The following is a 16,224-nucleotide window of genomic DNA, read 5'->3' on the forward strand; positions in this document are numbered from 1 at the left end:
GCTTCTCCTCAGGGCTGCCTCCAGCCCTGGCTCCCGGGTGGCCAAAGGCCTGTGAGATCCCACCTGCCCTCCATATCCGACCACCCCTGTGCCCAGGGCCTGGCCGACCTCACCTCCAGAAAGACCACCTTGCGCCTGACGGCAGCCCTGCTGGGCCTTCACTCAGCCCTGGGATGGGGTCCTGGTCCTGAGGTTGCCCACAGTGCAGGTGTGGAGCTCGCCGGGCCGGACCTGGCGGCCAGCCGTGTGTCACTGGAGAATCTCGGGAACATTCATGGGATGTGAACAAGTTCCAGCCCCACTCCTCCCACCAGGGGGAAGCCACACAGCGGGTCGGAGTGTCCCCCACCCGTCTCCTTCTGGCTTTGTCTCCGCTTTCCCGGGTTCAGCACCGTCCTTAACCTACGGTTTGTGCTCTGCCTTGGCCTCTGGCGAGGCGATGCTGGGTGGACTTCCTGCTCCTCTCCACCCTCCTGGTGAGCCTGTGGGGGACCTGTGCCCCTCTCTGCTGACCACGCAACACCCGGGCTGGACACTGGCAGGCTTGTTTCTTGTCCTCAGAAGCCATCTGGTGAGGAATGTCCCTTGCACATGACCTTAGGGTGTCCAACAGTTGACCTAAGCCAGGACCTAGGAAGGGTCCTCTGAGTCAGGGGTGTGAGGCGCATGCCCCGGTCTCTGGGTCATTTCCAGCTGCCCCGCTCAGGTTGGGGGAGGACCGCATGGTGCTCTCTGAGCCAGGCGGCTGCCTGTGGAGACCGCGACGGTGGGCAGTGGACAACCGGATAGGGCAGCGTTGAGCCCTGGCTTAGAAGAGGACGGGGTGTGAGGCACGTTCCCACCCGGGAGGCTCTGGACTGCATTTCAGCCACCTGGTCACAACCGGGCCATCGGGTGGTCTGTGTGATAGGGCCCACACTTCGGGCAAGGGGTGGCTACTGTCTAGGAACCAAGTGGGAGTTCGAGTCCCGGGAAGAGGCTCACGGCAGGGAGAACTGGGTCCAGGTACGGGGTGTCTCCAGCCTCTCCAGGGGGTCCGTGCTGCGGGAGCCCCTACCCAGGACTCCCTGTGGGCATGGTGAGCCAGGGCCCTTAGCAGCCACCCTGTGCCCACCCTACCACCCCTCCAGCATGTCGCCGGCCTTCCTGCGGGGCCTCCTGTGCGAGACTAGAGGGACGGATGCTGGGGAGCAAGGCAGGCCTCTCCCCGGTGCCTGTGGGAGCGCATCCTGTTGGGCCCCAGCCAGCACCCGGGGCTGGCTGTCCAGGAAGACCAGCTGCTCTCAGCGCACACTGGCCGGTGCTGCAGGGCTAGTGTCTGGGGACGGCATGGAGCCCGTCATGCTGCTGTGGACCGTCTCCTCCTGAAGCCCCGAAGCATGGCCCAGTTGCAGGCAGTCAGCGTCCCATGCCTCTGCCTCTTGGTCCCCCTGTGTCTGGGAGATCACAGCTCTGTGGGTGGGAGAGGGAAGGACCCTCTGGGTGGCTCATGAGCCGGGAATCCTGTCCCCAGCCGCCTTCTCCCAAGGACCCAAGGGAGGTGTGTGCAAGGGAACACGATTCTGCCCCTTTGCATCTGGACTGTGGTTGGGGCTGACCTGGAGGACTGCCCTTCAGAGGGGTCTGGCCACACATTCTGGGAAGGCCTGAGCCTAGGACACAGTGGTCCCCTTCCCTGGCCAGCACAGAGGGTGGCTGCTCCACTGCAGGCTGTGGAGGCAGGGCTGGCCCTGCTGTGGGCGCATGGAGGAGCCAGGTCAGCCACAGTCACCCGGGAGCCATGGGGACCAAAGCCCCATGCTACCCAGGGCCTCCAGTCCTGTCCCGGCCTTCTGTGTGATGGCCTCGGTTTCCCTATCTGTGACAGTAAGTGCAGATGTGGTCTAATCCTTCCTGGGCCGCATGTCCCTGCCCCCATGTCTGTCCAGGCAGAATCCTCTCTGGAACCAGGGGATCTCACATCTCCTCAGTGACACCTTGGGCTGGCTTTAACACAGCGTTGATGAACTGTCCCTGGATGAGCAGCAATCCGGGCCAACCATCTACACAGCTGGACCCCGGCCACACAGCTGCAGGACAGGAGCCTGTGTGGCCGCCTGGTCAGCATCTCTTAGTCCAGGGGGACGTGAGGGATGATGAGGGCGAGAGCCAAGCACTGAGGACGTGGCGGTGGCTGGAGCACCCACCCTGTGGAGCCCACTTCCACAGGAGCCGGCCAGAGGGTCTCCGCTGAGGGCTGCTTCCCCCCACCATTCCCACCTCTGAGATGCCTGGTTCTGTGCCAGACGTCCATGATCCCTGGATTCCTGGAGGAAGAAGGCGGATGGGGAGGTGATCGACCCTCGGCAGCCAGAGACCAGCTGTCCTGGCTCCCGAACATTTGCCTCCAGGCCAGAGAGATTCCTGGGGAAACTGGTCTCCCAGAGCTCAGCTCCGCCAGGACTGGGCCAGACACAGTGTTCCCAGCGCCGCAGCTGAGGACAGGCCTGGCCAGGCCCCCCTTGGCCACGGACAGGTCCCCACTGACTGAGCACAGACCCCCCTTGACCAAGGATGGCCCTTCTCAGCAGCAGCAGGCCGCGGCTGAAGCTGTCCGTAAGCGTGGCCATAAAGCAATTTTCTCCTGAAAATTAATTTCAAGTCAAGAGGAAATTGAATTTCTCTTCTGATGGGAGAAACCCTTGCTGCGGCTCTGCTGGGACTCGGTTAGTTCAGGGTGGAGCATCTTCACGGTCACACACAGACAGACCACGGATCCCGGCAGGACTGCAGGACATTCGGAGCCTGCACTGGCCATTGGGTTGAGCCGCTGCCCAAGCCCTCTCTGTTGCACCTGTGAGAACCGCCTGGGCCTTGGCACAGGACACCACACACCAGTGCCATGACACAGGCAAGGTGCAGGCTGGGCACACATTCCCAGCCACCATTCAAGCTGTCGGGGACAGAGAAGACCACCTGCCAGGAATGTTGAAGAAGGCCTGGCCAGAAGGAGGCCAATGACCCTGGTGACCCCACAGCTGCTGAGCCTCTGCAACTCGTCCGGGTGGAGCTGCCCCTTCTCCCCAGAGCCCCTGCGGACCTGCAGTCCCTGTCTGTGCTGTGGACAGGCCCCCTCAGGGCAGCCCAAGGCTTCCCAGCTGCTGGAGGTCCGGGGCCCAGAGCTAGGGCTGGTGGGGTGAAGGTCTCATTTGGGGAGGGGCTGGAAGGTGGTCTTCGGCAGACCCACCCTGCCCAGGGGGGAGCACGGAGCTGAGGGCCACAGCTTCTAGAGAGACCACCCGTGCCCAGGGGGCTCAGGTGGTACAGTGTGGTTTGGGCATCGCACGTTTACTTACTCGGGAAAGTTGATTCTAGTCACTAACTCCACTGTCACCACCTCCACCACCTTCACCACCTCACTGCCACCACCACCTCCACCACCACCACCTCCCCCACCTTCACCACCTCCACGATCACCACCACCGCCACCACCACCTCACTGCTACCACCGCCACCACCACCTCACTGCTACCACCACTACCACCTCCACCACCTCCACCACCACTATTATCACCATCACCAACCACGATCACCACCTCCACCGCTTTCGCCATCTCCATCCCACCACCTCCACCCCCACCTCCACCACCATCATCACCATTATTACCATCACCGCCTCCCTCACCTCCGCCATCCTCCATACCAGTTCCACCATCACCAGAATCAACCACCCTCGTCCTACTCACCAGCAACCCAGGCAAAGGGCAGAGGCTGAGCTCTCTCCCGAGTGGGACTGTTTTAGAATCAGGGGGCTTGGGGAGTCTCTGATGGTTTAAACTGAAACTCCTCCAGTCGTACCCCAACGCACCTCCCCTCTTTCGCGGGTTTGGGGCCCCAGGCCCTGAAGAAGGCGGCACTCGCTCTGGCCTCTGCCTTCCTGGGCCCTGGGATCCTCGCGTATTTAACGCATAATGGTTTGGAGGATGCTCCTGGGGTGATGGAAACTCGTGGAACCCCGTGAGCTGGGGTGGTGAGGGCTGGGCATGTGGGCTGTGGTACGTTGTGCGGCCTCCTGGGTGACGCTCATGCACTGCTGGTGACTCTGATGCCACAGGTGCCCAGGGCCTCCCCTGGGAGTGGCTTGGCATCCCTGCCCGAGCACCAGCTTGGCCGATGAGCTGGAGCCACGCCTGGGACAAGCGCCTGCCTGGATGCTGAGTCCTTTCCGTGGCGGAGCTGGCGTGGGGCACAGTGAGGGGCCAGGCGTGGGACCAATTCCCAGATCCACTTCTTACTGAAACCCGAGCGCCTCTCCCTGCCCCCACACACTCACAAATCAAGGCCAGGCACGCGAGTCTCCCATTACTGGGCTTGGGCACTAGAGCTGGGAACGTGGCCCTGCCGCTTGGCCGTGAGGTCCTCTCGGTGTCTGCAGAACCAGCTAATGCCAGCTTGAGGGCTGGCATGGCTACGTGGGCAGGAAGTTAAGGGTAGCTGTAGAGTCATCGGTAGCATGAAATCATGAAACGGGCCGTGGCGGTGCAGTGACACCAGGGAGCTGGTGAGTCTGCAGGACAGTGCTGCCCCAAGGACACGCTGTCACATAGCCCAGGATGCTGACCCCTGACCCCCTGACCGGCCTCCTCGGTGGAGGGGTAGCGTGCTGCTGATGTGCTGCCCCGAGTCCCTGGAGGGGGATGCCATCATCATCCTGGCTGGGTGAGGTGGGTCACCAGGGAGAGCACCCAGGTCTCATTTGAACCTGGGTCTGCATCACCCCAGCGCTCAGCCACTGTGGGCCCTGCTCTATGGGGTGCTCCTTGTCTGTCCCTGTCCACTGAGGGTGCCAGGAGGGCTGGCAGTGTCCTTGGCACCATGGAGGGTTGGCAGCCTGGGACCCTGGGGATGCTTCAAGGTGTGTGTTTGGGGAGTCTGGTTTGCCATTTCTGTCTGGGACAAGGGACCTCATGCAGAATGATATTGCTGGTGGCCTTGGGAGCTTCAGCAGTGCACTCCTGGTTCTGGTCTTGCCCTCGCAGGGCTGAGTGGCCCTGATGGTATCGAGGTGACGTGGTGCTGAGTGGCCCTGGGCTCTGTCCTGATCACTGTCACTACCCCAGTGTCTTGGATGAAACAGGTGGCAGACAGGGCAGATGCTCTCACCCTGGGGGTCCAGTGGCACCCTGCAAAATTCCTTCCAGGGCCAGAACCTTCTATGAGAAGGTCCTCGGCCAACCCAGCATGGTCGTAAGATGTCATCACAATCACGCGGTGTGGGACGAGGCGGGTTTGGGTGCGGGCTCTCTTTACACAGACCTCTCTGCCTACTGCATCCTGCAGTCCAGGAATCAGCCCCCGAGATGGCTGCAGAGGGCCGGCAATTCTGCTGGCTCTGGGAACAATTCCTATGCTCTCCGGGCCACTGGGAGAACAGGCACTAGGCAGCCTTGGAGCCCAAGTCGTCACCCTGCTGGGGCCAGGCAGGAAGAGGAGGTCAGCTTCCTGCAGAACCTGCCTCCAGGCTGCGTCTCAGAGCCCACTCTCATCTGCAGAGCTGGGTCTGCACTGACGGGCTCCCCAGCTCCAGGGCCAGCTGGCTGCTCACCCCCGAGCCTGATTCCTGAGCACAGGGAGGGGCCAGCCCAGGTGGCCCTCCCCGCCCCCCCCCCCAGCTGCCTTGGGCTTTCTCACTCTCAGGTGACCCATCTGGCTGCGGGTCTGCTCTGGGTGACCCTCAAGCTGCACCTCAGGCCCAAGGTGCCATGAGTCGAGGGCGGTCCTCCGTCTGGTCTCCCAGCTATGACTCTTGAGCTGGGAAGTCTTCCTTCCACCTCCTCCCCTCCCGGAGTGACACCCTCCTGCAGACCAGGGCAATGCGTGTGGCCTGAGGGGCTCTGCCCAGACCCCCTGTTCCCTCCTGCTCTCCCAGGTCTGCGCCTACCCCGGCCTTTTCTGGGTGGGTTTCATTTTTATTTATCCTGTTTGGTGCTCACTGTGTGGCCCAAGTGTTCATAACCGACCGTCTTCCAATTCCGGAAAACTCTTCGTCATTATCTTTTTCAAAAAATATATATTTTCAAAGTGATACATAAAATATGACAGTTGGCCTATTAGCATGGAACCATGTGAGGTCTTGGTGGGTCACAGGCTGCGAAGCGTCTACATCAGGTTGGACGCCCTGGTCTCCTCAAACGTCGCCCTTTCTCTCTGGTGAGGTCACCTACAGCTGCCCCGTCCTGCAGGGGAAGCCTGCCACCTCTGTCTCTTGCTTGCATTTCTCTGTCCCCTCCGTCCCCTCTGTACCCACCACCATCTTGCTCTGAACCTGTGAGACGGGCTTTCCAGATTCCACACGTGAGGGAAGGTTTTCGGTGCTGGCTTCCTTCACTCACCGTAATGATCCCGTTCCATCCTTGTTGTCCCACAGGACAGCGTCCCATCTTTCTGTGGTTGGTCGGGTTCCCAAGTGCCGGTGCTTCCTCACGCTGCCCTTGGGCTGGTGGACAGGGGCTGACCTGCTCTTGGCCATGGTGTGTGGTCTGCCTTGAACGTGGGGTCTCTTCCACACGCCGTCTCGTTTACCTTGGGTATTTACCAGGAGTTCTGGACACGAGGCTGGTTTTGTTCTTTCTCCCCTTCTTTCCAGTTCCTCCCTCTTAGCCTTCTGCTGGACACAGGTGGCGCAGACCAGCCGGATCTGGGCCCTGTGCTCGGCCCCTCTCCTGGTTCCTCTCTCCCTGGCCCCCGAGGCCTGGAGAAAGTGCTGATCACAGATCTGGGGCTTCAGTTTCCTGACCTTGGAGGAAAAGGGGTGGTTGCTAGTTTTACCAAGATGACAGTTTTACAGCGTGCGGTGTGGCGGTTCTGTCTGTCCAGCTGCTCTGCTACCCAGCCCTGGGACGTTCCCGCTGTGCTCAGCTGGAAGCCTGTGTGCTGAGCTCCCCCCAGCCCTGCGACCACCACTCTGCTCTCTGCTTCTATGGGTGTGGTGACTGGGGACCTAGTGTAAGTGGGGTCATGAGCACGTGTCCTCCTGTGGCTTCTGTGGCTCAGCACACTATCCTCAGGGTTACCTGTGCTGCAGGACGGGTCAGAACTTCCTCCCACTGAGGGGACAGGCCATGTTTTGTTTGTCCATGCATCCATCCGTCCACTGACAGAGCTCAGGGTGCTCCCTGCCCTTGGCCTTGTGGCTGTGAGCGTTGGTATGTGGACAGCCCCGAGTCCTTGCTGTCAGCCCTGCTGGGTGCACACTCAGAAGGGGGGCTGCCGGCTCCTTCTGTTTTTAAGTCTTGAGATGCGTTTCCATGTGACCGTGCCTGTGTACCCCCACCCCAGGGCACAAGCCCAGTTCCTCCACATCCTCCCTGCTCATTGTCTTCTGTTTGTTCAGATGTTGACCATCCTGGGGGCATGAGGTGATTTGGCTTTGATTTGCATTTCTGGATGTTTGGTGACTGTTGAGCGTCCTCTCACCTGCGCTGTGGCCGTCTGCAAGTCATCTTTAAAGAAAGGCCTGTCTCCTTTGCAGATTTTCCACCGGGTCACTTGTCTTGCTGCTGTTGCGTCACAGGAGTGCTGCATGTGTGGACACCAACCGCGTCACCCCTCCGACGTGGGGGCTGCCATTGCACCAGCGCACCCTCTGAGGCGGGGCGGTCTGAGGTGCTCCCATCCACGGCTTGCCTTTGTTACCCGTGCCCGATGCCACAGCCCAAGGTGGCCGTCCTTCCTGACTCCCTGTACTTCCTTCTAGGGGTTTTGCAGTTACAGCTCTGGGTTAGCTCTCTGCTCCATTGGGGTTGATTTTTGATGAAGGGTGAGGTAAAGGTCTCGCCTTTCTTGTGTGTGTGGGTATCAGTTTGTCCTCAGCCATCGGTTGGAGAGGCTGATCTGTTCCTTTCCTTCTCGGTGGTCCTGGCACCTTGTGGAGGATCACTTGATCATGAAAATGAGAATCTACTCACTTCCACACTTCCTATTCTACTCCATTGGTCTGGCTCTGCGTCTCTGCCAGCACCACGCTGTCTGGATCGCTGCCCCTAGGAGTGTGTTTTGAAGTCAGGAACAGTGAGGGATTCTTCCAGTTGTGTTCTTTTTAAAACTCTTTTGGCTATTGCGGTCCCTTGAGATTCCATTTTGATTTTTTCCCCCTATTTTTGTAAAATAAATGCTGCTTGGAAAAGGATTGTACAGACCTGTTGAGCACTTTGGGCAGTGTGGATATTAAGTCCCCCAGTGCGGCAAGGCAGAGGGCTTTGATTTACTGTGTCTTCCTAAACATCTCTCCCCACCTCAAGTCAGTTTCTAGATCCTTCACTCCTTTGATACCATTGCAAGTGGAATTGTTTCATTTCTTTCTGTGGCTCGTTCACTGCTTGTGTGCAGAAACGCAACTGAGTGTGTGTTCTGTGTGTTGGATTTTGTACTCTGAACTTTGCTGAATTCACTTAGCAGTTCTAACACTGGCATGTGTGTGTGCACGTGTGTATGTGTGTACGTGTGTGTATGTGTGCATGTGTGTGTGTGTGCACGTGTGTATGTGTGTGCACGTGTGTATGTGTGTACATGTGTGTGTGTGTGTGTGTGTGCGTGCATGTGTGCATGTGCAGGACTCTTCTGAGCACAGGATGTGGCCCAGGAACTTGGCTCTGGCACCTGCCATTGGTGGGCTGTGCACGGGGCACAGAGAGCTGGGATGGGGCGGGAGGGCGTGTGCCACCCTGAACTCCGACCCTGGGGCTTGGCTGAGTGAGGAGTGGGTCTGCGTGGGATCTGTGGGCGAGGGGCCATGAACTTTCAAATGACTTCTTCCTGTTTTAAAGTGAGATGGGCTTTGAGCCCCAGGCTTCTCCGTAGGCAGACTGAAATTAGAGTCCAGTTGACAAGGCGCTCCGTCCAGGGCCCGCAGTTTGCACCACAGAAGCAGGCAAATGCCAACATTTTCCGTGTCCATTTTGAGTTTTTTGAGAGGTCCCCACAAATGGCAACTCACAGCAAATTTGTGCCATTTCAAAAGATTTTGGCACCGAGCCCCTCAGCGCGGCCATGGAGTAGCGTCAGGTTCACAAGGAGCCATTGGTGGCATGCAGATGCCCCTCCCGCCAAGCCCTGTGCTGCTGGGAGCTGTGGGGCTGCCGCTGCCCACCCTTCTGCCGCCCAGCCCTTCTGCCCACGCTCAGTCCCTGTCTCCGTGGGAACCCGAGGGGTCCCAAGCTGAACCCTAGGTCTTACCAGATGGGGACACTAGGCTTAAGGACCAAAGGCCAGGTGCCAGCTGCTGGGTGTGCACGTGATGCGCACCCAAACAGCTTGTGGAAGAGCCCATCCTTCTGGCCAGGAGTCACCCCACTCTGGCTATCAGCTCCAGGGACACCAGCTGTCCCTGGCAGGGCTTGGCACCTCTGCCTCAGCCCATGGCCGTCGCTCACAGTGGTCCCCACCACTGAGGGCCATGAAGGGACACGGCGCGTGTGGAGCTTGGCCCAGGGGTAAAGGAAGATGGCGCCCGCGCAGATGGCTCCACAGTCAACTTCAGCAGCCTGGCAGGACTTGCAGCCCTACCCGCCAGCCTCCCCTCCTGCCTCCCCACCCCTGCTGCTCCGGCTCTGCCTCCACAGCAGCCCGCCCTTGGCCAGCAAGTGCCACTTGTCAGCTTCATTGTCCAGCCCGGGGCCCCCAGGCAGGCTCTGTGGCTCCAGGATTTTGCCCGCCCAGAAGCTATGGTCAATCCTCCGACACCTGGGTCCTGGGGCAGAGGCCACATCTGTCTTCAGACCCCATACTTGGCCCAGGCTGATCACACTGGTGGGCGGTTGGCTTCTAGAATGATGGACATGGCACTCGGCCACCCCCCTTGGATCCCTCTGTCCCCAAGGGCAGCTCACGATGCACAAGCTGTACCATGGCTTCCAACCAACGGCCTCATGGACAAGTCTCGGGATCCGTTAAAGCCTAAGACGTGAGAGCCAGAGCTGCTGACCACTCTGGAGACAAGGAAACGGAGGCCACAGGAGCAGGGAGGCTTGCCCAGGTTATGGAGGGGACTGAAAGGCGTCCCCGTCCTGCCTGCTGGAACTGCGATACAGCTTTATTGAGAAACAGGGCCTTTGCAGATGCAGCTAAGAGAGGACCCTGGGATGAGATTACTCAGGACTAGGATGGGTCCTAAATCCAATGGCCAGTGTCCTCAAAAGACGGTAGAGGAGACAGGCAAGGTGAGCGCGTGTGAAGGCAGGGGCTGAGCTTGGTCACAGCCGAGGACCGCACCAGCCACCAAGAGTTAGGGGGTTCTGAGTTAGGGGGAGCAGCCCTGCCACGCTTTGATTTTTGGCTCTGAACTAAGAGAGTCTATTTCTCTTGCTTTAAGCCACCTTAAGTGGCCACCTTAAGTCTGTGGTCATTCGACCCTTGGGAAACTAGCACAGTCACTTAGAAGATCTGAGGCCTGGGACAGGGGACATATGTTCTGCTGCTCCCGCAGGGGGCCCCTCTATCGCCTCCAGGCTCCCAGAGCAGCTCGTAAGGACCCTCCTTGGAAGACCACTTTCCTGGTGGCAATCCTGCTGAGCCCAGGGCCAGCTGACCATATCGGTGCCATCGCCAACATGGTGGCCTGGGCCTTGCCAGCCTGACGTCTGTGTCTGAGCCGTGTCTGTCTCCCCAGGTCCGGGCCATGCGGCTATCCTTCGTGGGGGAGCTGGGCTGGGAGCTGCACATCCCCAGGGCATCCTGTGTGCCTGTGTACCGGGCAGTGATGACCGCGGGGGCCAAGCATGGCCTGGTCAACGCAGGGTACCGAGCCATTGACTCCCTGAGCATCGAGAAGGGTGAGTGCAGGGTTTGTGCAGCCTGGTGGCCACGGAGGCATGGAGCTAGGGACACGGCTGCCCCTCCCTCCCCGCCACGATGGCCTCTTTTTCCTGTTACCACCCATTTCCCCAACCCTCCTCGCTGCCCACGCACTGGTCTCTGGTTCTGGGCCCTGGAGAGGGTGTTAGGACGCCCAACACCTGCACGTGCCCGGGTGAGGAAGCAGGGCCAGGTGGGAGCTGATTCAGCACGGTGGTTTCCCTGAGAGGCTTGCAATGGGCAGTGGGGCTGGACCTGGGCCTCGGGCAGGCTCAGCGCCGCTCCACCACCAAGCTGCAGCTCAGCCCCGGGAGAGGTAGAGTCAGAGCAGGAGGGGCCTGCCCCAGTCCTCTTTAAATGCCACCCCAGTGCCCCCGCCTGATGGTGCAGGGCTCTGAGTGCCCCGGGGGTCCATCTGCTCCTGGAACTCATGCCCGAGTGTCAAGGGAGAACCTTCTGGGGTTGAGGATGTCCCACCACCCGTCCTGGGGCTGCTGCCCACGTCCCTAAGCAGCTCTCTCAAGGGGGGGAATGGGCTGGGGGCCTGTCCCTCACCTTGGCAGGACCTGACCGGTGGTCCCCCCACAGGCTACCGGCACTGGCACGCGGACCTGAGGTCAGACGACAGTCCTCTGGAGGCCGGCTTGGCCTTCACCTGCAAGCTCAAGTCCCGCGTGCCCTTCCTGGGTCGCGAGGCCTTGGAGCAACAGCGCGAGGCGGGCCTGCGCCGGCGCCTGGTGTGCCTCACCGTGGAGGAGTGAGTACCCTGGCCTGGCCAGGCGCTGCTGAGCCCAAGAGGCGGGCACTTCCTGTTGCCTCAAAGCACCTGGCATGCCACTGCCCACACGTGGCCACCCAGGCCGCCCATCACACAGGAGCCCAGGCCTGGGGACACTCTGGTCAAGTCCCACGCCAGGGCAAACCGGGCCAGTCTAGGCGACTCAGACGCCTCCAGGGCCAGGCAGGGCGGGGTGGGTCAGCGGCCTGTGGGGACTCAGGGGGAGGAAGACTAGAGCAGAAGGGCCCTGCCAGGCCACGGCTCCCCTGAAGTGGTGCAGCCCAGCCCGAGCCCTGCCCTGGAGCCATCTTCTGGTCACCTGGGGCCACCTCCCTCCTGTTGGGGTTAAACCTCCCTGAGGCCCGTGATGGGATGACCACTTACATGTGAGGACCACAGGATGCTGGTGACAGGGACTCTGGCAGAGGTGGAAGGAGTGACCTGGCTGGGGGACCCGGCCCTGGCCCTGCCTGCTGAGGGGCAGCTCTAGTACCTGTGCTGGGAGCCGGCCAGCTTCTCCACAGATTCCCGGCAGAGCCGGATCTGGGAGCCTGGCTCTCACCTGTTGTCCTGGCACAGTGTTGGTGCCAGCGGGTCGCCCAGGCACCCTCAGGGATCCGCATGGCCCAGTCTCCAGGAAGGCGCAGCTTCTGCCTTCGCTGACGTGGGCCGACAGCCAGGCACAGAGCTCCCTGCTCCTGGATCAGGAGTGAGAGAGGCTGTGAGCAGAGCTGGCCTGTCCTCCGGGCCCCTCCCTGGCTCTTATCACTGCCTCTTCCAGGGATGGCTTGTCACCGCGGGAGCTACTCCACTGTGGCTGGGGGTCCTCGCAGCTAGGCTGGTCTCCCGAGCCCTCTGACCCTCAGAAGCTCAGGCCTGGTGTCTGGCTCCAGGATCAGCCAGATGATCAGATGATGACTGCTCCCCCCAGGGTCCTGCCCCAGGCTGCAGCTCTGGGCTCCGAGGGGCGAAGGACCCTGCTGCTTTGCACGGGGCCAGGCTGAGGCCCGGCCAAAGGGGGAGAGGGAGTTCCCAGGCCTCGTCCTTCTCCCCACATCTGTTTGGCGGTGGGGCCAAGTGCTGCGTGGCTCCAGGCTGCGGTCCCAGGAGCTCCCAAAGCTGCCTTGTCTGTTCCCTTCGGCACAGCCTCTGTGGTGACAACCCAGGGAGCAGCCTGCAGATGGGCACAGGGGCTCCCCGGCACCCGGGTGCTGGCATCTCTGTGATTTTAGTTTACATTTTTTTTTTTGTCTTGCATTTTGAGTTTTTGAGAATCTCTTGTGAGCTCTTGTGTGATCGAGGAAGCCCCGTTGGTGTGTGGGCTGCCCCGTGGGCGCTCGGCTGTTCAGAGAGCGTCCCAGACGGAGCCTTTTCCCATTATGTGGGGCTTGCCCTGGAGACACGCGTGGAGCCCTGGCAGGGCGTCTCTGGTCTTCCCCATGTTCCCTGGCAGCAGGTGCCCGACGTATCACTGCCATAGGCACAGTCCAGCTTCCCACTCCCCTAGGCCGGGGAACGTATGTGCACCAGGGGCCTGGGGTCCCAGCCGTCCCTATTGCTTCTTCCAGAAAAGTGCCCATGTTTGGCCTGGAGGCCATCTGGAGAAATGGGCAAGTGGTGGGCCACGTCCGGAGGGCTGACTTCGGGTTCACCGTGGACAAGACCATCGCCTACGGCTATATCCAAAATCCTAGTGGTGGGCCGGTGAGTCCCGTCCCCTGGCCCTGCCTCCTCACCCAGACGCTCCCTGACCCAGTCGGCTCTACGTCCATCACGCAAGCCCAGACTCGAGGCAAGGTCCAGGAGTTGTTCAGGGAGTTGGGCTCTGGGCCGAGTACCAGGGCTTCCCTGGATGGCGGGAAAGGAAGTCCCCAGCCTCCCCAGGAAGAAGGGGCCACCTCTGCCTCCTCTTCCCATCTCTCCAGCCTGGGGCATGCGGGTGCCAGTGAGGAGGGTCCTGCCTTTCCACGAGCATTGCTGGGAGCAGGTCTGCCCTCTCCAGAGTGCGACCACCCTGCCCTGCCCAGCCCAGAGGCTCCACTGGCTCCAGCCGTCACCTGAGCCCCTGACACTCGCAGAGAAGCCAGGTTGTGGTCCCCACTGAGCGGGGAGGAGCCAGGCTGGAGTGAGCCCCTGGGAGGGGGTGATGGCTGCTCAGGAGAGGTGGGCCTGGGGAGCGGGAGGCCCGGGACATGGACTCCTCATCGCCACCCTCGGGGCTCTGCCCCTCAGTTGCCCGTGACCTGGGATGAGCAGTTTCTCTTAGTCAGTTCATCTACAGCATGGGGACAGGCCCATCCTCCTCAGGGGACAATTGTGTGGAATGCCACTCTATGGGGTTTAATAAGCCATCATGTGACATGGTGGCACCATGGGCAATGATGTCTGGGGTCCAGGGCCTTCTTGGACAGGGGGAGACGGGAGCCTGGGATCCGAGCAGAGGTCACTGTCCCTGCTGGGGCTGGGTGGGGTGGAGGTGCCCCTGCCTGTCCTTTCAAAGAACAGCAGCACGGGCCCTGAATTCCAGCCAGGCCAGGGATGCGTGTGGCCCAGTGAAGGTCACCCACAGCCAGACAAGTGGCCCTGAACACTGGGTGTCATTGGAGCAGCAGGGCTGGCGCCCTGCCCCCGCGATCAGGGCAACCCAGAACGCCCAGGGGAGGTGGCCGCAGTCTCCCGGAGCTGGTGGCCGAGCACCTCCCGGCACACCAGGGTGATGAAGCTGCTCCGTCCCCGCCCCTCGGGACTGCCCCGGCTGGCTGCCAGCCTCTTGCCCTGCTGCACTGGGGAGCCATCACGTCCCCAGGGATCTGGAATTACTGGGGGGGGTGGGGCGGGAGGTGTGCTGTCCTTTGGGACAGGACTTACTGGCTGCCAGACCTGGGCTTTGCTGGACCCCAGGTGCTCACGTAGGACTTGGGGCACACGGGGCGTGACTTACCTGCTCTGGGGCAGTACCTGGGCTCAGAGGGGAGACTTTGGACAGGAGTGGATTGGCCAGGGACCCCCGACCCTCCAGCGAGGAGGAAACCCTGCCCCCCCAGTAATGGGGAGATCCTTGTGCCTTGCTCCTAGGTCTCACTGGACTTTGTCAAGAGTGGGGACTATGCCCTGGAGAGGATGGGGGTCACCTATGCTGCCCAGGTCCACCTGAAGTCTCCCTTCGACCCCGACAACAAGAGGGTGAGGGGGATCTACTGAGGGGCCACCCAGGGGCCAGCACCAGCCGCCCTGCTGCACCATCTACTGCTTCCTGCGTCCCAGGACCCTGGGCCCCAGCCAGACATGGACCTTCCCCACCCTCAACCCCCGGCCTGATAAAACCCCAAACCAGGAGTGGAGAGACCAAGTGCCTGTCCTGTGCTCACTGCCCCAGATGGGCGTCTTCCCACCAACCCTCCCGGGACCTGGGCTCGGGGACCACTGATTCTTCAGCCTCGGGCGATGCAGAGTCAAAGGAGGAGAGCCCTCGCAGGCCCAGGAGGCCAGCTGGCTCACCTGGCCCCAGTAGCCTGGCCAGAGCACTGGGTTGCAGGGTGGGGGACCAGGGCAGAGAGGAGCAGCCGAGAGGTAGGTGCTGGTCCTGAGGCCAAGGCCATCACGCAGGATGTTGCCTCTCAGATCAGGGACAAGAGGGGGGTTAGGCGCAGGTGGGGAGCTGCTGAGAGTCCCCCGCCTGAGACCTGAGTGGCCTGTGACACGTGGTGGCCTGTGACACGTGGTCTCACATCAGCTCCCCGAGGCCCATGCAGAAGTGCCACCTCGGCCGCCCAGCTGTCACGGCAGGTCCATGCCGAGTGACAGCTGCCGGAATCCTGGCCTCCACGGCCCCCGGTCCTGCTGTGGACTTGGCCGTTCCTCGGTCTTCTTGCTCACCCACCCAGGAGGGGCCCGGCCCGAGCCCAGCCCCACACCATGCCGTGGGCTGGGGCCCCTCCCTGTCCCCTCCCCCTAGGAGCCCCTCCACACCTTCCGGGTGTCAGGAGTGACCCACCTTTCTGCAGGGTGGGCGCCCGGTCCCCTCCCTCCTCCTCGCGGCAGGCCTGTTGTGCAGAGGGTCCAGGCCTGGCCCCAGCAGACCCCCCCGTGGTGCCCATGCCGTCCTGGGGTGTGCCTGTGTTTGTGGGGGGCGGGGCTCAGGGCATTGCAGGGCTGTCCCCCGACCCCCAGAGGCAGCACAGAGCACGGGGTGGGTCATCCTGGGCAGCGCCTGCGCCTTTGGACACACACTGAGCCGAGATGGCCAGGCACATAAAACTGAAGCCACAGAAGACTTGTGGGCTGTGGCCTCTGAAAAGCCCGTTTGGTGCCCTGAGTCTGGGGAGGGGCCATGGACTGGAGAGCACGGTGGGCCTCTAGCTCTCACACGAGCCGGGAGGAAGGAGCACCTGCGGCCTCCTGGATGAGCGAGGATCCCAGGAGCCAGAGGAAAGGGAGAGCCGGCTGCCCAGGTGGCTGGGCCCGCTTCCCAGGGCCTGCGGTTTGGCCGGGACCTCTGAGTTGGGCCTATGACCACATCCATCTCTCGGCCTGTCCTTGGGAGAGGGCCCAGGATGAGGGAGGTCGGAGCAGGTCCAGGCCAGCTCGTCTGCCCTAGGCTACAGCGGGAAACGCTT

General features: G+C 61.6%; 1 protein-coding gene across 1 annotated transcript in view; it reads left to right on the plus strand.

Moving 5' to 3' along the window:
- Positions 1 to 15,573, plus strand: part of SARDH (sarcosine dehydrogenase) — a 53,754-nt gene extending 38,181 nt beyond the window's left edge. The window contains exons 19-22 of the mRNA XM_081280174.1: positions 10,646 to 10,808; positions 11,419 to 11,587; positions 13,177 to 13,312; positions 14,684 to 15,573. Of these exons, the coding sequence (XP_081136300.1) occupies positions 10,646 to 10,808; positions 11,419 to 11,587; positions 13,177 to 13,312; positions 14,684 to 14,809 (594 nt within the window). The 3' untranslated portion in view covers positions 14,810 to 15,573. The remainder of the gene's footprint in view (positions 1 to 10,645; positions 10,809 to 11,418; positions 11,588 to 13,176; positions 13,313 to 14,683) is intronic.
- Positions 15,574 to 16,224: the final 651 nt, after the last annotated feature.

The sequence above is a fragment of the Spermophilus citellus genome (genome assembly GCF_964194105.1).
Source record: "Spermophilus citellus genome assembly, chromosome: 2".
NCBI classification, from domain to species: domain Eukaryota; kingdom Metazoa; phylum Chordata; class Mammalia; order Rodentia; family Sciuridae; genus Spermophilus; species Spermophilus citellus.